Here is a 27,482-nt window from a genome sequence, read left to right as displayed (position 1 = left end):
AAAAGGCTCATCTGCAGGAAAAAAGGTTAACACCTCAATTCTGCAGTGAGAAATGGGTTTGCAGGAGGCAGGAGATTTGTAAACCCAAAAAGCCTTTTATATTTAATACTATCAGTAAATATTAAATACATATGTCTTTGCTTTACCAACAGTTTATCTACTTGGTTACTCACAGGACTGTTTATAAACTGACTGCCTTTTTGAAGTTCAGTTTGATTAAGTCACTGGATATTCAGATTCTGAGAGCTTCTTGCTGGGAAAGTAGCTGTGTTGAATAAATTTTTTTTGGACAATACAAGTCCAGGTATCAACATTGCTTTGGAAATGAATAAATACAAGCTAGGAGAGAGCAAATGAATAATTTTTTTTTTTTGCAGAGGCACAATGCCTGGCTTGTAATTAGTGATCCTGAGATGATGGTTGTTGTCTGTCCATTAGTATTGACAGATGGCTGTTAATATGAGGGCTGAAGGGACCATAAGGATGGTGGTCATTTTTCTGAGGCATTCCATGTCACCACAGTAAGGACATATCTTCAAATTACTTTTATTGTCATGATATCCTTGGCCTTTCCAGATCCAAGAGTAAATTATATTACCCCAAAGTATGCGTAAATTTGCATTCCTTGGGCAATGATATCTCATCAACAAGAAAAGCTGAAGCACAGAATTGTCACACAAATGTATTTGCTTCATTTAAGATTAAGGTTGGCTCAGAAGTGTTCTAGAAATTGTTATTATTTGGGGCATGTCCTCCTCTGGTAGCTTGGCTCATTTGGGGCTGCTTTCATTGCACAATGGAGGTTATGCAGGGTGTAGTTACTTGGGTTCCTGCGTTTACTGGGAATGAGGTTAGCATCCACATGCAGTTCAGGGCAAAAGAGCAAAGTTTGAACCTTTTGCTCAATGTACTTTTCTGTTCAGGCAAAGAGTCATGCTAAAATATTTCTGCATTTTCATTTCTGGAGGCAATTTGAGGCATCCCAGTTCCATGCTCCTTTTTATGTTGCATTTCCAGTGAACTGTACAGTTCATTTTTCATGTATTGTAAGTGAAAAGATAGAATCCAGAAGTCTCCCTTCCACCTGCCACACACACACACACAGGTCATGGAAGATCTGAAAGGGGAAAATGTATTAATTTCAAATTTAACTATATAAAATAGTAATTTTAGTTATAATAGCTATGTAATAATTAAATATTCTTCATACCTCTCCTATTTTGCTTTTAAATTATGTGGTTAATGTATGACGCTACACTCTTTTTTTTTTTTTTTTAATATTCAAAGTACTAAAATGAGTATTGTATGGAAAAAACCCAACAAGTTTTCAGGTTTTCCTTAAGGTAAGTTCTAATTGTTGCTGCCTTATTTATTGTCTGACTCAAAGCTCATCAGGATCACGAGTTGTACTGTACCAGTTTTATTAAAGTAAATATTTCAGGCTGATGAATCTTTTCCAAAGGATGATTAAAGGTGTCATTTTATGCCCTTTTTGCTTACTAGTGTTTTTTTTCTTTCATCTTTGTCCCTCTACCAGGAGGCATTTTTGAGTGTGTGGAATCTGGTCCAATGGGAGCAGAAGAATTAGCCTTCAGATTTGCTGTGAACACAATCAACAGAAACAGAACTCTTCTGCCAAACACCACATTAACATATGACACCCAAAAGATAAATCTGTATGACAGTTTTGAAGCATCCAAAAAAGGTAACCTTTTGCATAATTAATATTTTTAATGAAGAACTAAGACTCAGTTTACTTACCTGAAAAAAAGTCTATCCAATGAAGACATATGCAATGAAATTGTGACATTATTGTCGCTGACATTAGAGCTGCTTTATTAAAGGCTGTAATGGTAACTGCTCAACAATTACATTGCCACCTTTGCTCCCACTGACCCTATATAAAAGCTACTTCCTTAAATATTTAAAATCTGAAATAAATTTTGCTGAACAATGTGACTAGGGTGTTTCTGAGATCTGTTTCTTTGGAGTGAGAAAACACTACCTCCAGACTTTATCCAGCAAAATGACAAGTTCCCCCAAATTCTACAGAGCCTGGGATTCAATTCTAAGCATTCAACTACTTTAAGTACATCTTCACCAATGCCTTTATAAATTTAATAATGTGTGGATTTCAAAAGGGAAGTCATTGTAATTTTGTGTACCTGATATCGGCATGGCATAAAAATAAGCCTTAATATAAAGTCTGTCCTTAAGACTATCACTATCAGGTGAATATCTCAGCCTGAGTTAAGGTCTTTTCTCCTAACTATAAATGACATGTTTATGAAGAATTAAAAGTCAAAATTAATTTTGAATATTTTTCCTAAATTTAAAAATATTTCATTCTCGAAAGAAAATCCACATTTTCAGACTGCTTTACATTTAAGTCAGGGAGAAAGGTATAAGTTTCTGCATTGTTGCTGTATCCTAGAAAGTGCAAACACCAAAAAGTTCAATATGTATGTACAGAAGAAAGTACAAAGCCTCATGTCAAAACTCAGTATGACTGAATTTCAAGCTGTATTACACGTTCTTTAATTTTTTTTTAAATAACTTGAAGAGCTAATTTCATCTGAATGTTGTCTATAACAAAACAATAAGAAGGGTGAAAGAGTTGGAGATCAGCCTGTGTTTCTTATGGCAGGTTTCTAGCCGAAATCTGCCAAGTGATCAGGTCCCAACATGTCTCTCCCAGGTACTGAAGACAGAAAGCTTTATACAATAAAGGAATTTTGGTGTTGTAGTGGGGTAAGAAGAGTGAAAACATTTGATACAACATTAGAAATGATACATAAGGAGAAACTGCTGTGTCATGATGAATGTACATGAAAGACATCTTAAAAGTGGAGTTTAATACTAATGAACCATTCAGTTTAGAAATTATGGGATTTCTTTTTTACTATAACAGATAAACAGAGGTAATCTTGCTAACCTGTTTTATCTGTCTATTTGACAAATAAACAAATCAAATATAGAGTCTTGTTAGGGATTAAAAGAGAGTATCCTTATTTGCACAGAAACACACAGTTTGGTCATTGAAAAATGCTTTGTTTTATGAAAAATTATAGGCTAAACATTTATGCCTAGCGGGATGGTTTTTTTGCCGAGTAGAGTGTATGGTAGAAGAAAGAGGCAAAAATACAGTTTTAACAGTGTGTCTTTGAGTTTTTATTCTAGTGGTTTGGATGATGGATTAAAGCAGGTTTTAAGGGAGAGACTACTCCTTCCTTTCCATCTCCAACAGGGAGCCAGCAGGGAATAAATGGGCTGATCCTTAGTTCTGTTTCCTTCATTCTTCTTTCCTTCTCACCTTCCAAATTCAACTGCTTCCTGACTTATGCACGTGCTGACCTGTGAAATCTAATGGGACAGTTTCTCCCTATTCCTGAGGGTGGATGTAGAGAGCAGATAAATTTCTTCTGAGATCTTTAATTCTTTAATTCTTTCCTGAGAAAGCGCAACTACTTTTAGCCTTTACTTGGGGTTTGCTAGCCTGAATAGTATGTTGCTAATTCTTGTTGGACTATAATCGCTGCAGATAGAATGGCAAAGTGCTATTGATTACATATATTGAATAGATTGCATATATTAATTTTTCCCACTTGCATCTTGGATGAGAATGCAACACTTTATTTGTAACTGGTCAGGCTATATCAAAATCTGTGTAATCTTCTAGTGCTAATAGCTTTTTGCATCATCAATTCACAATACAGACAACTATTTTTGTGCTCACAGGTGCTTTAGTTCAGAATCAAAGGCTAAAGGTTAACACAAAATGGTTCATTTTATTATGATGGATCCAAAGTAGAATTTTAACAATGAGGTTTAAGCATTTGACTCATTTTTGTGGTTCATTATCATGTCCATTAGTGAGCAGGCAGGCAGTGCATCCAAAATAGCCTGTTTAGACCTCTTATTAACACATCTTTTGAAATTGAATATAGATGAAATATTAATGGATTTTAAAGGTACTATATGAAAGAGCAACCTGAAGGCAAGATGATATTTCCAAGCTACTGTATTAGTGAAGAATAATGTAAATTCAACAAAGTACTCCTCAACGTGCTAAGAAAATTGGTATGCGTCTGATAGAACCAGTGCCATATTAAATCACGTGTGAAGGCATTGCATTATTCAAATCTCAGAAAGAGAAAAAAAAAGTCCATTGAAAAGCCATCTGGTAGCTATTGCTGTTGTTAGTGATCCCATTTACTGACATTTGCATAAAGCTTGTTGATTACTCTTAGGAAGGGCAATATTAGCATAAATGTTTTTTTTATTGAGCTAGTCATTTAGGCAACACACCGAATAGCAATGAAGAGCCTGTGTGTCTGACAAGTTTATTTAAACCACTGGAGTTCTGCAGTAATAAAAAGGTGTGCCAGCATAATTTCTGGAATGCACTTGAAAGACTTAGCAATTTTTCAACAAGCTGAAAATAATGTGCACATTAAAACAATTAATTGTGAATTGATAAGAAAAGCAATGCAGCAAGATGTGTTTCTACTGCTTGTTTCCTCAGCTATCAGAAACATTGATGGTGGAGTAACAGAATTAATCAAACCCCATACAAATACTCATGTCTAGCTTGGTTTTCATTACTTCCTTCTACCAAATGGGTTGTTTTCCTAGAAGAGAGAGTCTGTTATTCTTCAGAACTGCATACTCATAAAGGTTATGCCTACGGTAGTAAATGACATAGGAGCAGGGCATTGGCCAAAACTCTAGTCTTCAGTATAGATTATTTCTTCCTGCCTTCTTTTTGGCATGCCCTAACTAATATTTGACAAGATGATACTGGAGTATGCTGTGGGAGATAACCCAGACCAGAGACTGCTAATGAACGACATAAGTAGGGGCATCCTGTATCAGAAACAGGAAGATGAGCCACTTGAATACAGCAGTTTCATGTCAGTGACTCTCAGGGCCAGTTTTATATACTCATACAAGTATAGAAAAACAGAGCATTTAGAGTTTTTAAGAAGGGACACTGATTTTTTTTTCACTAATAGACAGCAATTTAACTTTAGGGAAAATATTGGTCCTTAAATTGTATTATTCAACATGCCTGCATTCAGATACAGATATTCAAATGTCAATTTCAATGAAATTAACTCTGTGTCTGATAATTAACTAGAAGCTACTTCACATGTAAAATTTCTGAGTAATTAGGACCTCAGTAGAAATAGTGTTGATTGACTGAGGAAGAAGTTAACAATTAAACAACCTAGATTAGTATAGTGTCCTATTTGACCCTTTTCCAAATGTAAGATGCAGCTAAGCATAAACCTTATTTTTTTGTCAGTGTTTTCTAAAAGACACACAATTGCTGGCATTTGTGGCTACCACTGACATAGACGTGTTTATTAAACACAGGTGAGCGCTATTTAGATGTTAAGAGTCAATATTCATCAGTTTGTAGTGAAAGCTTGGAAGTGTATTCCAAAGTTGAAATGTGTAAGGGAAAGTGTCACACAAGCAGGGAGCTCTGCCAGTAAGTAATACAGTTATTTTTCATGGAGTGCCTTTTGTTTAATATGAATTGTGCAATACCTTCTGGCACACTGCCTTTTTTCCTCTCATCATTGACAGACTTCTGTCTCCTCTTCAGCCTGCGATCAGCTGTCCCTTGGGGTGGCAGCCATCTTCGGACCATCCCACAGCTCCTCAGCCAACGCTGTGCAATCCATCTGCAACGCTCTGGGAGTTCCACATATCCAGACCCGCTGGAAACATCAAGTGTCAGACAACAAGGACTCCTTCTATGTCAGCCTCTATCCAGATTTCTCTTCGCTCAGCCGTGCCATCCTTGATCTTGTGCAGTTCTTCAAGTGGAAAACAGTTACCGTTGTTTATGATGACAGCACTGGTAAGGCTAAAGTATCAGACTACATGCAGATATGTTCACATATACAGAGAGGGAAGAAGGGTGTCACTACTCATATTTCTTAATTTAAAAAATCTTAACTAATTTACTGGTGAATTAAGAATTCACCTTTAGAATTAAGAATTTTACTGGTGAGGCAGTGTATAACAAACAATGCGGATTTATTAGCATAAGTGTTTTCGTAAGTATGCTTCAGTTGCTGAGTTCTGTGTGTTTGAGCTCACAGCTGTCAATAAATTAGTCACACTCTATCTGTGTTTTCTGCAGTGTTTTAACACTTGCTAACAGCTATGCCTATGTCTTTTGATTTTACTTAAAACTTGGAAGAAAAATATGGTAACTTAAAAGATACACTAGTGTGCCCAGTGAAATAGAAAACCTAAATTCTGGTGCTGCTTCTGGTGTTGGTTCAGTTAGAAAACAGATGCCATATTTGTTTGGAATTCTAGTATCTGCTTTTTCAGATAGAATTGAAGGAGCCCTGGTGTCAGCTCTTAGCAATTGGAACAAAAGGAAGTTTGGAAGCTTGTTTTGCAGATGAATTACAAGAGTTAAAAGTGAAACTCCTGACTTTCCAGCAGAAATATACCAGTTTGTTACCTTTCCCTTATTCACCCTAATATTTATTTTGCCCTTCTCTTTTGCCTTGGCAGTGGCATCTTTGAAAAATGCTATAAAACTTACATTTCATTTGAGGTCTAGTGGTGGTCAGAAACAAGGCCTTGGCCTTGCTGAAACTTAGATTTGAAACTTGTTTCAAATCTATAAAAAGAAGGCATTGAAGACAATTTATTACTGTTTATGTCTGTTTCTTCTATTTGATCAGTTATTCCTTAATGTAAGATGGATATAATTCTTAATTCCCTCTCCTTTTTCTCTCCCTGTTTCTCTTTTAGTCACCCACATTTTAGAATCTTTTATTTAATAATTGTTTAGGGTGATAATGTATCCTTTTTAAAATTATGATTTTAGAGCTATTGATTTACCTTATCTGAATGGACAATTCCCCAAAGGGTATCCTGGTCAAGACAATAATATGTTGGTATAGCAACTACAGTGATAATTTAATTGCTAAAATGAATATTTTTTTCTAGGGTCAGATTTTCTTTATGTATTTCTATTATTATTGTAAGCATAGATACAAAGGGAGTTGATACTTTTTTTATAGAGAGGAAGAAAAGGTATGAAACATGGATAAACTAGATCTGGATACTTCTCCAATAAATTATGAGGGGTTACCCAAATGCCAAAGGAATTTGTAAAGTTTTGTAATAATGAAGGAGAGATAGCTCATTTGGTTCAAAGCATTCTAAGAAAAAAATTACATCTCTATTCTTCATTCCTTCAGTATGGGGTATATCTTCTAGAATAAAAACAAATGGTGAAAGCTGTGTGGATATTTGGCACTGTGCAGTCAGTAAAAGCCCATGTTAACTCTAGTGTCACTCCCAGAGATCTGCTAGAGACCAATACTCCAAGTGCACACTTCAGCTGCCCCTGGACAGCACCATTGCATCCAACTCTATGCAATCCCCTTGTTTCTATCTTGTATGAAGGAAAGCCATTTATGTGACTGATCCTCGTAACTTTAAATGCAGTCTTCCATACTGTTTTTGCCTTTTAAGCCTTAGAGTAGCTGCCTTCAAAACATTAATATGAGGTGTCCATGCTTGTGCAGATGGGACTGTAACTAGATGATGTGTAAAGTTCCTTCCAACCCAAACTATTTTATGAGTCTGTGAGATGTGTAAAATAGATATTTATATTTGGTCTTGATACAATTTATTTTGAGATTGTGTGGTATGAAGGTGATACAGGGGAAGTCAATGCTTGTTTACAGCCCAATTTGAAATAAGAGAGAAAATCTGGAATCCCGGTCTCTGTTTGTCGTAACCTAAGAGCTTACTACCAAGAACTGCCATTGGTGTGTTGTCTCCTTCATCCAAGTATTATCCCAGTATTCTCAGTGAAGGAGCAGCTGTATATCTTATTCCTAATTTCAGAAAAGACAGAACTTGTTTTTAATGCACTATGAGTAACAGCTAGACCCTGCCTCAAGTTTTATGATGCAGAAATGGCTGTCAGAGAAGAATCTCTGCAGTCCAGCTATTGCTCCTCCTGTCAGACTAAGACTCAGAATACTGGCTTGTTTGGTGCTGATCAGACCTGCCTCGTGCTCAGGAGTCTGTAATGAGGAACGCAGGATAACTTGCCACAGGAGAAAATAGAGATTATGCCATGCTAGAACAGGTACAGAGAAGCTTCCAGAGGGATATGTTCAATAACAGTGGAGTGAGCAAAAATCAGGTTGAGTACAGTGTAATAAGGAAGACCCAAGACTGTGCAAATAAGATGAAATAGATTAATAAACTGGAAAGGTTAATTCTACCTTGTCTCAGTAAGAAGAGATGCATTTTTTTACAGAGGGGAAATGGCAATAAGAATAAAAATGAACATAGAATGGACAAAGGTTTTAATATTACAATAAAGCCTCTGCCCTAGTAGTATTTTATGGAGTAGGTATTGTGGCACTAAGTAGATGAGTCTTTTCTTTCAGAGAATTAGAAATGTGAGAGTCCTTTTTTTTTGTGGATCTCTGTTTTAAAGGTACTGCACTCACTTTTATTATTTTAATTTTTTTTTGCATTTAACTAATGGATACTTTCGGCTTCCTTCTATGATTTAGTTTATTCTCTTTTTCTCTCAAGACGTTTTTTAATATAGTCCATCTGTTGTACAATCAAAAAATTTGTAATGAGGCTCTAAAACACTTTTCTTGCTAAAAAAAAAAATATTGCTTCCTTTGATAATTAAAAATGGTAAAATATATTCATTTTAACTAGGATTTCATGTTAAAAAACAAATAAAGAAACAAACAAAGCATCAGCAACCTCAAAACTGCCAACCAACCCCCCAAAAAAACAAAACCAAAAAGCCTCCTAGTAGGATGCAGTGAGAGGCTGGTTGCTTTTTTTTTCCCCCTTAAACTAATTTGCCGTCTCTTTGTTAATTAAATACCACTAAACTGTCCCTGGACACTAATTAAGTCCTTTCAGATTTACAGATTTGCTACAGTCAATTGTCTTTAAGAAAGGTGGAAAAATGACAGTATGTTCATCAGCTACACATCCTTATGGATTTAATTGGTCTCAGAACAGTAACTTAATTTCAAGTACATATTCTAATCTCTGTGATAAAACAGACTAGAAAAACTAAATAAGTTTGTGAATCTCAGACAATTAAAAAAAAGAAAAATACATTAATGGTTAGATGACAGGGCTTTTAAATTATAGTGGCACTGGTATAGATATCAATATATTGATTCTTTTATATATCAACAGAACAAGTTGATATAAACAGGGTTCTGAGTATTTTTTCTTAATTAACTTTTGTTTTGGTCTTGGGTGAATGAGTATAAACACCAAAAATCTGTTACATCTGTGAACAGAAGCCAAAGTAAAAGCTGAAAAAATTATTTCAGAAATAAAAATGTTTTGTGTTGGTCTTCAGTACTGAATCCTGTGCTTTAACTTAAATGAAGGAATTTGAAAGATGTAATTTTGTTCATATTTTCACTCCAGTTTACAGGTAGCATTGATTTGTAATAAAATGACAATTTCTTTCTTGGGATCAGTATTAAAATTCCTATTATCTAATTCCCACTGTATTTAGTGTTATTGTGGCCTCACCTTGAGTTTTGTGTGCAGTTCTGGCCCCCACAATTTAAAAATATGTTTAAGGTACTTGAATGTGTCTGGAGGAGGGCAACAGAGCTGGTGAAAGGGCTGGAAGGAGTGGTGTCCTATGAGGACTTGAGGCTTCTCTAGTTTGGAGAAAAAGAGCTTGAGAGGACACCTCCTTGCTCTCTGCAACTTCCTGAGGAGGGGAAGTAAAGAGAGAAAGGTGCTGATCTCTTCTTCCTGATATCCAGTGACAGAAATATGGGAATGGCTCAAAGTTGTGTCAGGCGAGGTTCAGACTTGACATTAGGAAATACTAATTTATTAAAATGTTTCTCAAATGCTGTAACAGACTTCCTAGAGAGGTGGTCAATGTCCCCAAGCCTGTCAGTGTTTAAGAGGCATTTGGATAATGATTTTAAATTGTTCAGTCCTGTACTGGTCAGGCAGTTGGACAAGATGATGGTTTTAGGTCTCTTCCAATTGAATTATTCTATTCTATTTTTCATGTGTCTTATTTCCAGATATCTTCCATCTTGTAATTTATTGCATTTGGATTTTTCCCCCTTATTTTTACCCTGTATTTCTACTACCAAAGTATAGTAACTTTTGCAGTTAAAATAACTTTAAACTAAAGGGAATTAAACATATTGTCAGTGACATGGATGTGGGGTAATGGCAGGTGGGCAACATTGCTAAAGGATTAAAGAGAAAAAACATCTAAGAGATTCAAAGTAAATTTTGGCTAGGGAGAAAATTTCACTTTGAGGAGAATGTACACAGTACACTGTAAAGACAAGAATAGGTGTTAAAGGTACTTGAAAGAACAGGCAACTGAGAAGACAAAGAAAATGAGTTGGTCTGAAAAGGCCTGCTTTTATATCTGCTTCTATATAAATGAATTAAGTAATGTCTCAATTTATGTGAAAAGTTCTTCTCCTTTATAAACACATCTAAATGACGATGATCTGTTCTGAGAGAGAAGGAATGAGAGTTGAGAATGCTGTATTTGAAGATTTAAAACAGATACAGTAACACTGCATTTCACCCCCAGTTTAGAAGACAATCAATCTTTGTGATCTATAACAGAAACTTATAAAATGTCATGGCTGGTGTGCAGTAGAATATATTTCAGGTTTGAAATTTTGATATTTTTGAATGACAAAGTTTGTTCAAAAATAGATGACAGGCAGAAATAAGATGAGATTTCTCAAATAAAAAAGTGAGGTGCTCAGTCCACAGTACAGTAGGAAACATCTGCTGTTTGTTTTTAGTTTTTTGTTGTTGGTTTTTTTTTGGCATTTTTTTATTTCTTTGTTGTTGTTTTTTGTTTGTTTGTTTGTTTTGGTGCGGTTTTGTTTCTTTTCTTTAACAGAGCAGTTAACTGAATTTGTATTCCTGGAAAAAAAACCCAAACCCTGTTTACTTGTAAACACTAAAAATGTCTCAAAGTGTTAAGTTTGAGGAAACTGTGAGGTTTTCTTTATCAAGAGCAAATAACGTAAAACCTCTTCCTTTGCCAGGTCAATGTGCCTTGTGGGCAAGGAAGAAAACCCGTTGATGTGATAAATATTAAGTTAAGAAAGCCAAACTGTTCAAGGTGACATTCATATATGCAAATTAGAGCAATAGGTTCTTTATGCAACTGTTGCCAAATGGATGTAAACAACAAGTAATAAATGTAAATAGATTGATTATAGCTTTCTGAAAAGACAGACTTGAAAGGCTAATTTTCTGGTATAAAGAGTTTATAAATCATGTATGCAGGTAGTAATCTCTGAAGTTACAATACTCTAGAAAATATAATTAGTGTTAAAGTATTTTAGTAGTTCCCTCCCAGGCTTAACACTTGGTCACATTGTGGATAAGCCAACAGTAGCATTATGAGAAAGAAAGCATTGAAGTCAGGTGTCTGACCTGGAATTTAATGTGTAAGAATTTCCCAGGTAATTAAAATTTAATCTGCATTTTTAAAAGTATAATGTTTTATTGCATTGCTTATTGCAGAAGATCTCAAGAAAGATGAAGGTTCTTGAGCTTCGAGGGTAAGGAAAATATGACCTGGGGCTAGAAGATTGTAAGAGTGTTACTTTAGTGTATGCATTTATTTATTTATTTTCAATATCAATATTTTCATACTGCTTTTCCTAGACAGAACAGAAGAAAAGACAGGGAGAAGTGCCCTTCAAAGGCTTCTATCAGAACTGTTACCTACCACTGGTGCTGACTAATGTCTCTATCAAATGTGCAGAAACATTAAATTAAAAATTAATGTTGAGTTACTCCACTGACATAGATGGTGATTCCTCAAACTGGATTTACATTTATATTATATATCGATGAAAACTGTATCTGTGTGTATTTTTGTATATTTATACTGTTTTGACTTGTGCAGTTTTAGCTAGCATTTATTCTGGTTATATGAAGCAGATGCAGAATTCAATGTACTGATTGCTTATGAAGGGCTAGGTGGCTAGCTTTTCTGCAAATGAAGGAATTTGTACACAAATCATATCAGAGAGTGGGGTGGGATAGATTAGCACAGAGTATTATGCTTGTTCATTTGTAATTTGTGCATTATTATTTAATAGTTGGTTATTCTGTGCTGCTTTAGTGGAATGAATGGAATGACTATTTAAGGGAGGGTTATATTTGCCAAAGTGAATAAAGCAGACTTGAAGCTTCCCATCCATATAAGCTGGAAAGGCATGCAGTTCTGTTCCACATCTGTTGAGTCACCAGTTCAGAGAGGTTACAGCAATTGTAACACTTCTACTGAATATTTTTATTGTAGACAGTAGGTTTTTAAGCCTTCTTTAATAAATTCAAATTTAGTAAAATTAAGATAATTAATAGCACTAATAATTGGAACAATGAAGAAATAATATCATGACTGATTACATATTCCATAATATCTTTTAAATACAGAGTGTTTCAAATGGTGTGCACAGTAATTTCAAGTGAAAATACAATTAGTAGCTATGTGATAAACCTAATCATGGTATTTGGATGTAGCTGGCTACACAACTTTGTGTATTCCTTTTCTAAGACAGTTACTGCACCATTTATTCAATAAAGCCCAGAAATATTTTTCCAGTGCTGTGTCAATATATCAGCAGTATGGAGGATGTTGTGAAGTTAAAATTTAACTTTCAAACTCTTTTAGTCTTTATGCAGTTTGAATGTTAATAATTACTTTAGCTAGTGGTCTGAAGAGAAAGAGTTAAATTCTGTTATTCTTTTTTGGTAAATTGTTCTTTGAGAATAATTCTATAAAAATTTTAATAAATTTTTTGAAAAGCAAAGTAAGTGTTAGCAAGTTAACAAAATGCATGATTCTAGCCTATCATTCAGGAAAATGCACTACAGCCCTTGCCCATATTTTGGCCAATAGTTGAATTTAGATTTACTGCAACAAGACTCAGTTTTACAAAAACAAATCTATGAGTTTAAAATAAATACCTTTTAAAAGTTCAAAAGGTACTTTATAGTATTTTTCTACAAGCCTAAGGAACATATATATAGCTAATATTCCTATAAGTTATAACAATGAACATATTTCAAATAGTGCTTTAAATTCTTTTCCTTTTGTGGGTTTGAATAAACTTAAGAATTTAAATCTTACAGAAAATTGCCTAGCGAACTTATGATCAAAAGCATTGTTTCTTTCACAAAGACTGGAAAATTTTATATTATTTTCAAATGCAGAAATATGTGATAGGAAAAGTAAATGAAAAATGAAAAGAGGGGAACTGAGACAAGATCAGTTTTACTTCTTGTATACATTTAAGCTTTATCCAAACTTAAGCATACTTTTACTCCTATTTCAGTATTACATATTTTGTCCTCTGGTTGGAGGAACACTGGGAAATACACTTCCAATATCAGTCCCTTTGTGAATTGCTCTGCATCGCTCTCAGTTCAAACATTACTGTCCTAATTAATTTTGGCTTCAATTTCAGAATTCTCTCTTGCACTCTTACCAATGTTTTTTTCTTTCTTTCTTCTTTTTCTTTTTTTTCTTTTTTTTTTTTTTTTAGCAAAAATATAGCTGCTTTTGTTTCCAAGAATAAATGTGCTACGCTAGTGTAAATTCCAGCTTACAATGTTCGTTTATGCATCTTGTCAAGTTGTCCATTTTGATTTATAGTAGACAGTGATTTTTCTTTCTCTTTGTATAGTTTGATACAATAGTAATACTTCTGTAATATGTCTAGGAATTGCTAACTTGTTCTATTGCTTCTTTTATCATGGATTCTGACATCTTTGACAAAATCTTTTATCCTTTGACTGTAACATATCTCTTTTTTTTCCCTCTTCACCCTCATTAAACTGCACTGCTCATAGATCAGCCACTTGAGATATCATATTTCATATGATTAAGATCATTATTTTGAAATGCCCATGACTGTTAATTCTTATTGCTGTCACCATCGTCATACTGAACTAAGGACAAAACTTCATGAAAATTTAAAAAAAAACATGCTTAGAAAACAGAATAACAACAGCATTTCAAATCAGGCATGTAATAATAGAGCATTTGACATATATAAATGTCAAATGTAGCTGGAAACTAGAAAACCATGGCAAATCAAATATATTAATAGGGCATAATTTTGTCTTAATTTCCAACATATCCTCCAATTATGTTATTTTTTCCTACATTATCATACACTAGATGCAAAGGTGAGGAAAAATGGACAGGACTCTGAGCTTGTTGTTTGCTTTTTTCCAACTGCTGTATGCTGCAGCTGATAAGTAGTCAGGTGGTATGAAAAGAAGTTTTCTTCATCTTGGTATGGTGATCTTCAAGACCAAAACTGTTCCATGAACTGAAGGTCTTTCTGGACTTTAGTAGCACATTGACTGTCTCTTGCAGAACTGTGTGGGATGGGATAGAGGGCTTTTTTTCACTGCAGTGCTGCAAAGCCTTTATTAGAAAAGAATTGTTACTGGAAATAAGCTGAATTGGGATTGGCTATTTTCAACTAACTATAAAAGATGTTCGCACCCATGCTCTGACGTGCTTGCTTAGCATATTTGAGGAAAACAATAAAGCTGATTATTGCCTTGCTCTTCAATTACAGCTGGTTATGCTGAAACAGCAGTACAATGGATTTAACATTCTGATGCTAAGACCCAAGACACAGAAACATTAAGTGATATGCACAGTATCAGAATAGAAATACTGACTGTCTATGGAATTAAACCTGGATCCACGGTTTTCTTATTAGGTGATTTTTTTTTTAAACTCTAGGTGGTCTCTTCTATATATGGTGTTTTAGCAATTGCAACTTCAATATTAGTAATGAATATAATTTTAAACACTAACTTCTGCTTTCCTGCACTAAGTAATTGTTTCAAAAATTTTTTTCGTCTAAATGAAAGGGAGGTTGGGGTTTTGGTTGTTTTCTTTTCCTAGCCTAGTCCAGATATTTTTATATCTTTCACAATAATGAGGTTTGTATTTTAAATGCATATACATACTTTTATGCCCGTATACACACGTGTCTAGTTAAAAAGATAGTTCTGCATTTTTTTTTTGTTTTTGTTTTTGTTTTTGTTTTTTTGTTTTGTTTTGTTTTAGAAGGGAGAATTTTTTCTCAGATATTAAAAATTGGAACAGGCTGCCCAGGGATGTGGTGGAGTCACCGTGCCTGGAAGTGTGCAAAGAAACAGCTGGACATGGCACTTAGTGCTATGTTTTAGCTGGCATGGTGGTGTTTGATCAAAGGTTGGGCTTCATGATCCTGCAGGTCTCTTCCAGCCTTAATGATTCTGTGTTTCTATGATTCTATTCTATTTTATGATTTGGGAAAACAAATGTCAGGAGAAAACTAATTACCTAAACTGAAACATTTTCTCTGATTACTGACATGGCTACCATCCAAGAGAGATAGTTTTTGAAAATATTTTCATTAGGAAATAATGTAACTTTTATTTGTCCTCTCATATTCATTGGTCCAGAACTGGCTTTCCAGGGTGACTAAAACTTTTTAGTTAGCGACATGCTCAAAAGAACTATATTACCTAAAACCCCCACCCTTTCCTTCTCCTCTCCTCAAAAATCTTAGGTTGATGAAATTATTTTTTTTCTAAAGCATAAGCTGCTGTCGTGTAAATTTCTTAAATGTGTTTGTACAGCTGAAAGGCCACCTATGGGCAATGTGGAACTTGGAATGAATTCTTTAAGATATGATAGAACATGTCAATATAGTCTACGGTTGTTCTGATGTATAAATAGTAGTTCTGTATCTTTGAGGAATAGTTCAGGAAATAGTCTCCACTGTGTGGTTTGATAAGGAGATGAGTACACAGGTACAGGTAGTTTGACATGGTGCAAACTTTATACATTTGCACTTTTTCCCCCGGAAGGAAATTATGTCATACAAATACACCTCCAGAGTTCATTTGAGCAAATACTACTATTATCATGGGTGACTGTTGTGTACTGGCTTCCCCTCACAAATCTAATTTTTAAATATTCACCTGAAGACATTTTGAACAGAACAGCCATATTTTTGGCAAAGTGCTTGTTAAATACAATTTTCTTTGGCAAAAATTCTTTTCAAGTCAGTTACCAGACATGTTTCCTTCTTTTTACTGATCCAGTATTATAATTTCCCTTGTAGAAATAAGGATTAACAGAAAAATAAGCCAACATAATACTAGATACCTTTGAACTCTTCTTTCTGTCATGGCCACTAGTCATAGGACATTTTAAATATTGCAACTTGGAAATGGCATTAAACACCAATGCATTAACATTTGTAAAATATAAACATACATACACACATACTATGCTGATTGCTCTCCAATGCTTTAACTACAAGATTGAAAAGTCCTGCTTAAATGTTGGACTCTAAAGCTACTAATAAGAAGCTGCATTAATGATGTTTACAGTGAGAAGAATTTTTTTTTTCCTGGACTACATATCTTAGAGCTTTTTCTGTTAAAGACATCATTGCTACTGTATCTAAATGAAATTAAATATAATTGATGATCATTTTAAGGATGCTTTACACTGCTGGAATTGAGTGAATTTATCTTAATGTAGTAAAAAATCTTAATATGAATAAATATGAAAAGTTTATCAACTGTGGTTTTCCTTCATCTTTATTTTCCATGTGCTTTTCTAATGGTGTTGCTGTATTAGATATAACAGCATAAAGAGCACAGAACAACCCACTGTTCCAGAATCCCTGCTAACTAGTGCAATTTCTTTTTAATCCTTTCACTAGAGGTGGATTTTTTTTTTTAAGTCGAGGATGATAAAACTAACCTTTAGAGTTCACGGGTAATCTCTGCAAGTCATTTTACAGCAATGAACTCTCCCAGTTGATGCGAAACATTCTATCAGTGCCAATAAACCAGCATTCTCCTCCCTTCCACCCATACCCTTTTCAAAGCTCAATACACAATGAGATTTTTCTGAGATATAACCAGAAAAACTGGGCAGGGGTCTGTCAGGGAAGGAGAAGAGTACAGAGAGGTGTGAGAAGAAACAACTTGCTAAATACAGAGAGACTATTCTGGTAGCTCTGCAAAGCAGTATATTATTAGTTTTGAAATTTTTGATGTTGTGAAGATAAGGAGTAGCCTTTTAAAGAGCATTAGTGTTTTCGTACAGAAAAAGGTTCATGTGTTCAGCCTATTGCAAAGTGCATTTGCTTGCATTCTTCCTGTGCAGCACAAAGGCAGCATTAATGGAAATGATAAATAGTTTGATGAGCAGGCCAGGTGGCATAGCAATGGCCTGCAAGACTGCTGAGCTGGAGACAGGTTTTAAAACAAACTTGGGGCTCTTGCTTCCTGGACTGGTTGAAGTTGAACATGTCGAGGAGGTAATGTGATTGATCTCTTTGGAGGAAGATGCCAGCTGGAGAGCTCACAAACTGCTCCTTCAGGATTCTCCTTAAAGATGAATTGATGGCAGCTTCTGAAAAGAGTTACTCACACCGCACTCTTCCCAGCCATTCAGAGGTAGGGCTCTATCACAGTGGCTGCTAAAAGAAGGAATTGAGAGTTTAAAGGGACAGGAAAAAGGTGTCCCTGGTGAAAGAAAATGCAGGAAGTACATTCCCAAAATGCAGCTATTATTTCTATGCTGTTGTAAAATAGATTTTTTTTTTTTAAGCTTATACACACAAATGATTGTGTTCTGTCTGCTTTGGGTTTTTTTTGTTGGTGGTTGCTTTTCACTACACTGGGCTCTTGTAAGTCCTAATAAAATAAGAGGCCACCTTTTAATCTGAAGCCTGCAATTCATTTTATATTTTAAATAAATTATTTAAAAATATTCTAGACATGTCTTCAATTAAAAATACTCTAGATCTCAAAATCATGGTGAAGAAAGGACTTGTTTTGTCCTTAGCTTCATATTCCTTGTAGTTCTTGAATTATATTCCTCTCTTCATTGGAGGTTCTGATACCTCCTTCTGATAAGCTATATATTATGTGTCCTTTTGAAACTGTCCCTTGCTTATTCAGAAACTTTTATTTTTCTGTACGTGACAGCTTGTTACTTTAATCTTCCATAACCAGCTTGTTAAACAGTAGCTCAAAAATCTTAGTTAATGTATAAATATGTTTGTTGACCTAAAACCGCCCTGGTCCTTACTAATATGTACAGAGAACAGAAGGGTAGAAATCGCGTCCCACAGACAAACTGCACACAGTAGGGACAAGCAATCTTTTAGTCTTAGGAATCTCAATCATCCAAATGGAGGAAGTTAAAATATAGAACAAATTTTGGTAACATCTAAAAATAAAAGTAAACAATTAATTTGTCTGACTTCACCTGATGTATTCAGGACTACATGTTAAAGAGACTAAATAATGTAGAGCTCATTTTTTGTCACTCCAAGGAATTAGTTTTACTGTAAAAAGTCTTTAACATATGATGTCTGATAGCTGTGAAAAATTAAACTCCAAACAGATTGTTACTATAAGGATAGTGGCAGAATTTATTTATATCATGCATGGATTGCCTCATTACTTCTCAACTGTGTGATGTTTTGTTCCCCTGGACCTTTTTTTTGCCATTGCTACTGCTGAAACTACTCATGCAGAAGCCATGATGTTGGGGTGTTCAGGGGAAGAGATCAGTGACAGCCAGGAGTTGGGAAGCAGTTACTGTCCATAGATGAACCCAAGTGCTGCTGTTTACATTCAAGACCTTGTTCTTTTAGCTTCTATCTTTCCAGTGCTTAATTTTTAATTTGGTTACAAATAATGATCCACTGTTCAATATTTAATCAAGACAGGGTTTTCTTTGTGTACGGTGTTGTGTTTGTTTGCTTGTTTTAGGTGAATCATGCAATTTTTCTTCAGGAAATTATTTTTGTAGGTTTTACTGTCCAGCAAAATGAATCTATTCTTTGCACACTTTTTAAATCACAAATGCTACATCCCAAACTGTAGGTACAGTGTAGAAAGAAGCTTCTAGCCTTTAATTAGTATTTAAAAGAGCCAGCTTTTGAAGTGTGATCCAGAACTGGAAAGCCTCTGCTTGCTCCCAGTTCCCACTAGTGCCTAAATGAGGAAATCCTGCTTCTCAACACTTGACCAGAGAAAGGTATGCTCAGCACTGTTGGATATTTTTTTTGTTCTTTGAGGTGTTTCCCAGCAGCAAGGAGCTGTAGGGTAACTGTGGCAGTGGTTTTGCCACCCGTGACACACCTTCACAGTAGTACCCCACACCATGCACTCCACAGAGAGGCATGTCTTCACTCCCTTGCAGGTGAGGGGGTTTTGTTTACCAAAATCATCCTGCTGAGAGCCCAGCTAGATGGAAACTGTCGAACATATGCCAGTAAAGAGTTTATTCCTTATAGTGGGTGGCCAAGTGGACTACTGAAGTGAGTCATTTAGTAGACTGGAACATGTTTTTTTCCCTGCAATAATCCATCTGAACTTTACAAGTGCTGGTGGCTGGAAACATGATGAAATATATATATTTTTAAAATCTTAAAAAGGGAAGTATGTGCTCACTGTAACTATTACTAAAATAAATATTCTGCTACATGTAGAAGCTATGAACAGTACTACACATTAAAAGTTTAAGGTTGGTTTTTATTTCACATTGATGAGGACAGGAGAAAAACATAGCTTTGAAACCCCTGGAATTTGCTTATGTCAGATTTACTTTATCTTAAAATATATTTTGAGAAATCTCACTGGTTACTATCTGTTATTGACAGTTATTGAATGCATAAATACTTCTTTATGTGTTTGCCTGTCCATCTGTACTGCCCCAGCATGGAGGTCCAGTCAGTGCACTGAAGAGATGTGTATTCACAGGTTTTCTTCCCCATATTCTCACACTCAGGTTTCTTTGGTAGCTTCCTACCTTTTGTACTGCCTTTCAATGTGGTAATTTTTTTATTGCTCATCACTTCTCTATCAGATACATAGGTAACCCAGCAGGCAGACACTATCATAGCATTCTCCTTGTCAAATTTTAATTGCCTTAGTATGAGTCCCTGCATCTGTAAATCTTCTATTTCAAATTTTGGAGGTATTTTTTCCTTTCACTGAGGTAGCCCAAAAATGATGAGATTTGAGAAAATTACAACCTCCTTTTTTTTTTTTAAATTCTTGAACAGCCCAGTTAGGACCTTGAGGGACTGATGTGTAATGCTCTAGAACAGAACAAAGTTTGGATGTTTTGGAATTCTTGGTTTTCACCCACTGCAGTGTTTTTGAGGTTATCTCAGTTGGTTAGAGTGCAGTGCTGATAATACCAAGGTTATGGGTTCAATCCCTGTATGGACCATTCAGTTAAGAATTGAACTTGATGATCCTTTTGGGTTCCTTCCTACTCAGATTATTCTGTGATTCTCAAACTCATTAAACTAAATGTCTAATTCATATGGGTATTGGAAGACATTTACTTCAAAATCTCCTGTAGGCCACAGAACACTTTTTGCCATTCTGTAACAAATCTTGGACCTGCAGTAAAAGGCCAAAGCTGTATTGTATGGTGCAAGCAATGGTGATAGATCAAGGGACCTGTCAATTTGTAGTTTCTTACCTTTTTTAACTAAAATTTTGTAACTTAAACTTGCTACAGAGAAAAGCAGCATCCTTTTCCCCCTTCTTTCCATCCCATCTCGAAGTTCCTTGAGAGCTTAACTGTCCATCCCATCTCCAAAAGTGTAACAAAGGTGATTGGTATAACACTTGGAAAATATGAATAAAACATGCATATTAGGGACTCTGCCCCTTTGAATAAACAATGCTTTGAAAGAGCAGTTTGCAGTCAAGAAAGAACAATCAGTCTTTCCTTTAATGCTTGATGTATTAAAAATACTCAGTACTTGTACAGAAAACTTGAACATCATGAATCATTGTAATGTCTTTCTTATACAATCAAATTAATTTCAAAGTCTCTTCTACAAACATAGTAAGTTTTGTTCTGTAGTGGTTTTGATTCCAAAACTGGCACAGTAATGTAAAACTGCTTTTGTCTCTTGCTGTTTTTGAAAAGTGCTTCAGTATAGAAATAAGAGAACAGATTAATGTGAGAGTTTTCTACAGTGCTGAGATGATTCACAATTTTGTATATAAACTTGATAAATTCATTGGGAGACTGACTAGTCTGATTAAAAACTATTAGTCTGGGATATGGCTTTAATTGAATTACAGTAATATGTTCTTCGAAGAGGAATGTCATAGTTGCACAATAATGCTAGAGGAAGATTTGTCTGTCTTAAGGTAATCCTAAAAGAGGCTGCTTAATGTCCATTAATATTAAGGGAAAAGAGACTTGCGAAAAAGCGTTGGGAGTGCAGATACTTAATTTTTCTTTTTAATAACATTTCTGTGTATCGGTTCCAACCTATTGAGAAGGGAAAAAAATCAGGAAACTTTGAATGCTTGTAGTATGTTCTCTTGCTAGCAGTTCAGGTTCTTGTTTTGATAATTTCCTTTTCTCCTGACTCCTGTTTTCTTTAAGGTCTCATTCGATTACAAGAGCTCATCAAGGCTCCATCACGGTACAACCTAAGACTAAAAATCCGTCAGTTACCAGCTGACACAAAAGATGCAAAGCCATTGCTAAAGGAGATGAAAAGAGGCAAAGAATTCCATGTAATCTTTGACTGCAGCCATGAAATGGCAGCAGGCATCTTGAAACAGGTAATCCTCATTTTGCTTTAGATGGCTTAATCTTTTTCATCCCTAATAAATAAAAGTATTATCCAGACCTAATGGTATTTAACAAGCAGGGAAATTGTGTTCAGTTTTACTGAGGCCTAACTGAAAATCAGCCAAGGATTTCAGAGGTAATTTTATTGGTGACACAAATGGTAGGTGCTTTAATTATGCTTTTATAAAGAAACAAATGAATCAATTTATGTTCAGGAGGAACATGAAGGTATATTAGTTTTTCAGCTATGAAGAATTGGTACTTTGGAGAATTGATGCTTTAAGCACAGTTTTAAATGTTTGCTTAATGTTATTTTATATATCAACTCTTTATGTATGTATATATGTATGTATTTATTTATATATTTATTTTTATTTGAGGCCTCTAAGATGTGTGCTCCCAATCAGATGGTGATAGCTGAATAGTATGTTACCAACAGACCACATTACTGCCTTCCATTGAGAGGACAGAAGTATTGCTATCTTAAAGCTGCATTTTCTTCGCGCTAATAATGGAACGGCAAAACACCTCAGCATTTGAGTAGATGCTTTGAAAATATTGTGTGCAATATTTTATGAGATATATGAGTAGGTGAGATACAGCAGAATTCCAAGTACTTAAGTGGTGCAGAGACCGTCTTCCCCATAGTTTTTTAATTGAGCTTTGACTTGCAATAAGGAGGATAGGAAGAATACCTAAACTAAAACAGTATTCTATATTTCTAATGCATGGCTTTTACTGACTTTAATTCATGTTTATATTATTTTGCTAAAAAACTGTAGGGTCTAAATTTAAAACAAAATGTATTTAAAAGTTGGAAATATGTGTCTCATTAGAGGTGCTTATGGGTGTTATTGCTGGTATGATTAACGTTGCTATTAAGCATATATGTATAATAGAATTTCTTTTCTCTATTGTTCATTGATTGAAAAACTTTTATTAATTGCTAGTAATTTTAAAACTCTGCTGGTGTTTTTTCCTAAACATGAGCCAGCCTAGTTATTCGAGTTGCTTAGCCCAAATCATTGAATGTACATTTAATTATTTTAAAAATCTAAGCCACACAGATGGAAAATGTGTTGATGGCAATATTAAGATGCAACAATAACTCTGTCAAGATACGTTACTTATACCGTACCTAGTAGTTTTTAGGTGAAAAGAACCTTTTATTTCACTGTATATAACATTGTGAAACAGGTATGGAGGGAAATGGGAACAAAATTAAAAGCATTGCATCTTGAATCATGTCCCAAGACCCAAGAGTTAGCATTCAGCCTCTTTAAATGAAATTATAAACTGTTTCATCAACCTATGTTGCTCATCCTAAAGATTACAGAAGGAAGATACAAAAAAATTTCTTTCATGGGTGTTTAGATCTTCATACAGATTTTGTTGATTTTTACTTTTCCATTCAGCTCCAATACTGCAAGGCTTTAAATATGTCTAAAATTTGTAGTTCTGAAGCTGAATGTGAGCTCTTGCTGTGAAAATTGACACAAGGGATGTTAAGAATATATTTATTATTCAGTGTTAATATTCTGAATATAGTGTTTTTAAGTGATTATTGAATAAAAGTCTTTATATATCCATTTCTGAATTACTAACTGATCAATTTTTTTTTCTGGTAATGGAGGGATGAATCTGGGGAGACATGACAAGAAGTTTGAGCTTTGGAGAATGATTGGAAAGATTAACAGTGAAGTTGGTGGAAGACAACATAAGTTGAAAATAAAGAAAACAAAGTACCTTGAGAGCCTAGTGAAATGGAAAATACTCTTTGCTGGCCAAAAATACATAATGAAAAGTAAAAAAAAAAAATCTTATCAATCAGACAAGCATAATTAAATTAAGGCAAATCTCATCGTTATCTACATCACCAAGCAACCAGGGAAAGCATACATAATTTAAAAGGTTAGGGAAGCACTGTAATAATGAGAACAGAGAAATTACAATGTTTGAAGAGGAAAAAGAAGTGATATCTTTACAGAAGTGAGAAAGTGAAAGAAGGAAGACCTGGAAAAGAGACAGCATCATTGCACAGCAGAATAGGGAACATGCGTAGGATGTTATGTAGGGATCCTTTGGAGTATGAAAGACTTGATTAGAAGCAGTTGTGATATGGGTACCTACAAATGTGTTACATATATAGATGAAGATACTTTGTTTTTATTTAAAGAAAAGTTCTTATAAAAGCTACGAATATTTGTAGTTGTAGAGTTCCTAATAAAATTGTAATATTTCTTATGGGAATGTGGTTTTCCTGTGTTTAGGAGAATTTAATTGCTACTGGAACAGTATACTCTAGTTCTAAGTACTATTGTGGGATTCTAAATACACAAGTATATGCATTCTTTGGAAAAGTGGTGTGGCTTTTTTTAAAATCTTGTTAAAAGTGTTATAAAATTTGATCTGCAACTGATACTTGGATTAGTTTCAGATTTTTTTCTTAGGAAAAGAACATATAGACTCATTTCATCAGTTTTCAGACAAGTGAAAAGGCTCCCACAGCCTTCAAAATGCTGATAATTATTTTTTATACAAATTCTAGTATTGTCACAATACTATTGTGGCCTTCAGTGTCTTTAAGGAAGTCCATCTGGTAGCAGCTTAGCAAAGAATTCAATTGATAATTCCTGGAAAGAAAGAAAATATTGCTTACTTGTGTAGCTATTTTATAGTGCTAAAATTAGATAAAAATTACTGTAGATACTAAAATGATTGAATAAATCGTACTAAGGCAGCTTCTGTGCAGAACATGAAGACACATGCTTTTCAGGAGAAAATGCCCTTAGTGAATAAATGTAATGGGACAGTTTTTTATCTACAAATATTTGGGGTTTTTTTTGTAGTTGAGAGGAAAGCATGAACTTTAAAAATGTACAGTTTATCAAAAACTACTTGGTATTACGTAGTTAGCAAGAGTGATAAAAGTACTTGAGACATACCTGAATTTATAAAGTAATTCAATGAATATTTGTTCTTCATTTTTATTTAAGTACTGTCTATCTTGCTGTTCAAAATGGAAAAATATGCACATGTGTAATATAAGTTTGGGTTCTTCATTTAAATGCATGATATTATTCAACAAAATAGAAAAAAAATTCTCATTTGGTAATTCATTTTAAGGGAAGGGTTCAATAATGAATGAAAATATTGTCAACTCAAATTTTGTGTTGTAACTTAATGTATCCATTAGTATGTAAAAATACAAGCTTCTTTCACATTTACTGCACTAAACAGTCTAATAATATTCTTTCCATCAGAAGATCTGGTTCATAAATTCCTTTAATAGTCACTAATCTTCTCTAACTGCTAAGAAATTACTTGCTTGACCTAATTTTAGTATAATTCCAACCCTATAGTCTGATCTTAGTAGTGTTCTTTTGCAGCGTTTCATTTGCCATCTAAGTGTGATAAAAAAGTATTATGTGACCTGAGAAACATTAATCTTTTGTTTATTTTTTCAAGGCTTTAGCTATGGGGATGATGACAGAATACTACCACTATATCTTTACCACACTGGTAAGTGGCTTTTAAAAACATAGTGATGACATCCAACAAAGGCGTTACTTTCCTAATTACATTACTTAACAAAGTGGAAAAGATCTCTCTGGAATGTGGTGTGAGTGCAAGATGTTTTGTTTGCTGAATTTGCTTACTCTGATTGAAAACTCATCAGGATGGTTAAATTATTGCCTAACATGGTGCCCTAGAAACTGATAGACCTGGAAAAAAACCTGACAGTAGCACTGCAATTTTTAACTGTCAAGGAGGGTTAAGTGTATAATTCATAATTCTTTTTTTTTTTTGTATTTTGTCCTTTTTATCTTTTAGCTATTTGTATATGAAGATTATTACATTTTAAAATTTACGTATGTATTCCATATTTTTAATCTCACATTTCACAAGGTACTTCTTCTCTGTCATATGATTCATGAATAATTTGGTGTGAATCTTGGCAGCATATTATTTAACAATTTACATGAGCTTTTTAGGTGCATGAATTATGCAATATTCTTTGGTGTCCACTGTAAATGTAACTTAGAAGGAATTTGATCATTCTTGGATCTATCATTTGCAATAAATGAAGATTTAAAATGTGAATGCTTTTCGAAAACACAACAAGCACGTATATGAACTCCTTTTTCCTGCTCACCACAGCCTAAGAAAACATTTAAAAGTTAGTAAAACAGTATTCTAGAGACTATAGTTCTGCACATTTCTCTGTCATGAATTTGCATTCAATTTTGTCTAATTAGATTGCAGTTCATTAAGTTTCTTAAAATAAAAGTATGAGACAAGCATGAGACAGATATGCCTAGGCAAAACCAAGCAATGCTTGAAATGAACCATGTTTAAAGTCACATACATGTTTAAGTTCTTATGGAAATGAATCCTTGGTGGAAGGGTAGAAGTCCACCTCAGAATCACAAAACAGAAGTTCACAGAAAGTATTACCAAGAAATAGCTAGTTGAATAAAAAAGCAAAATAATTTGTGAAGTTCAAAGGCAAACCCTGCACAAATACCTATCTTACTTTAGGTAAGAAGACTTATAGATTTAGGATCGCATGAAATAGAATTTCCCTCCATAAATAGATTTCCCTCCATAAAAATGGATTATAGATGCTTCAAAATATTTCTTTTTATTTTTTAGATTTTTTTTTTGGTATTGATGAAAATTGTTTCTTTGAGTGCTATGCTGTCCATTGACATTGAATTTTTCACTCTTAAAGCTCTGTTCTAAGATCAGAATTTTCTGTCATTCTTATTTATTTATTAGAACATTAGATTTTCTATGGAGAGAAGAGCATTATATTGACTTGAAGCTATCCAGAGACAATTTACTGTGCACAAACATATCATAGCTTTTGATTTTGCAATGTAGCTCTAGAACTTGCATCAGAATTTAGTTGTTTTGATATATCAATTGCTTCTTACCTGACATAGTGAAAGTCCTGTCAAATAAATTTTCCAGTCACAGTGTTCACAAGAGTCTTCTGTGTAATCTTATCTTGATTGATTCAGGATCTAATGCACTAGCTCATTAGTACACTGACCTGTGTGCATTTGTAAAATATGCATAATAATATTGTGTATATTTATTACATTCCAGTGTAAAAATGAATGTGTTTGGATTAAAAAATTACATCCAAGGTTTGACTTCTTGCAGAGTAAAATCTGAGAGAATTTTTTAAAGAGAAAGATGAAACATAATTCTAGTTATACCTAACATTTTCTTTGCAATAAAAATGTTTTATTTCTTTGCAAAGAGGACATGGGTTAGGTTATTTTAAATGAATCTTGACAACTGCTTTTTGTAGATATTATGTATGGGAATTTATATCATAATTACTAGCTATAGAATTAAAAATGGATAGTGATTGATAACTGGTTGATATTTTTGTGGTATTAGTGTTGTTAATAATGAGTGTTATGGTTTTCCATAGTACATTATTTAATCTTCTTCAGCTCTAGCCAGTAAACAAAATGGATTCAGGCAAGTGTTACACCTAACACTATCTGAAAACAAAAATTAAATTAAAAATTAGATGAATGACTAGGTATGAATTATGGGGAAAATTTCTGTGTTCAGTAAACTAAAATGATGTTATAGGGAAATAAAAGCTTATGTATAACCTTGATTACGTCTTTTTTTCCCCATGTTCAAAACTTGATCTTAAACCTGAATTTCCTGAAGTCAATCTGTTTCTACACTGTTTCTTAGGATTTGATCAAAGCACTAGGACAGACCTGAATTT

General features: G+C 34.2%; 1 protein-coding gene across 3 annotated transcripts in view; it reads left to right on the top strand.

Moving 5' to 3' along the window:
* GRIK2 (glutamate ionotropic receptor kainate type subunit 2) overlaps window positions 1-27,482 on the top strand; it is a 360,582-nt gene that overhangs the window by 116,550 nt on the left and 216,550 nt on the right. For all 3 annotated transcript variants that reach the window (XM_085056272.1, XM_085056271.1, XM_085056273.1), the window contains exons 3-6: window positions 1,538-1,705; window positions 5,615-5,872; window positions 21,530-21,711; window positions 25,190-25,243. In XM_085056272.1, the coding sequence (XP_084912398.1) occupies window positions 1,538-1,705; window positions 5,615-5,872; window positions 21,530-21,711; window positions 25,190-25,243 (662 nt within the window). The remainder of the gene's footprint in view (window positions 1-1,537; window positions 1,706-5,614; window positions 5,873-21,529; window positions 21,712-25,189; window positions 25,244-27,482) is intronic.

The sequence above is a fragment of the Lichenostomus cassidix genome, chromosome 3 (genome assembly GCF_008360975.1).
Source record: "Lichenostomus cassidix isolate B80296 chromosome 3, HeHo_3.0, whole genome shotgun sequence".
Classification (NCBI taxonomy): Eukaryota; Metazoa; Chordata; class Aves; order Passeriformes; family Meliphagidae; genus Lichenostomus; species Lichenostomus cassidix.
This window is presented reverse-complemented; position numbering and strand designations above follow the sequence as displayed.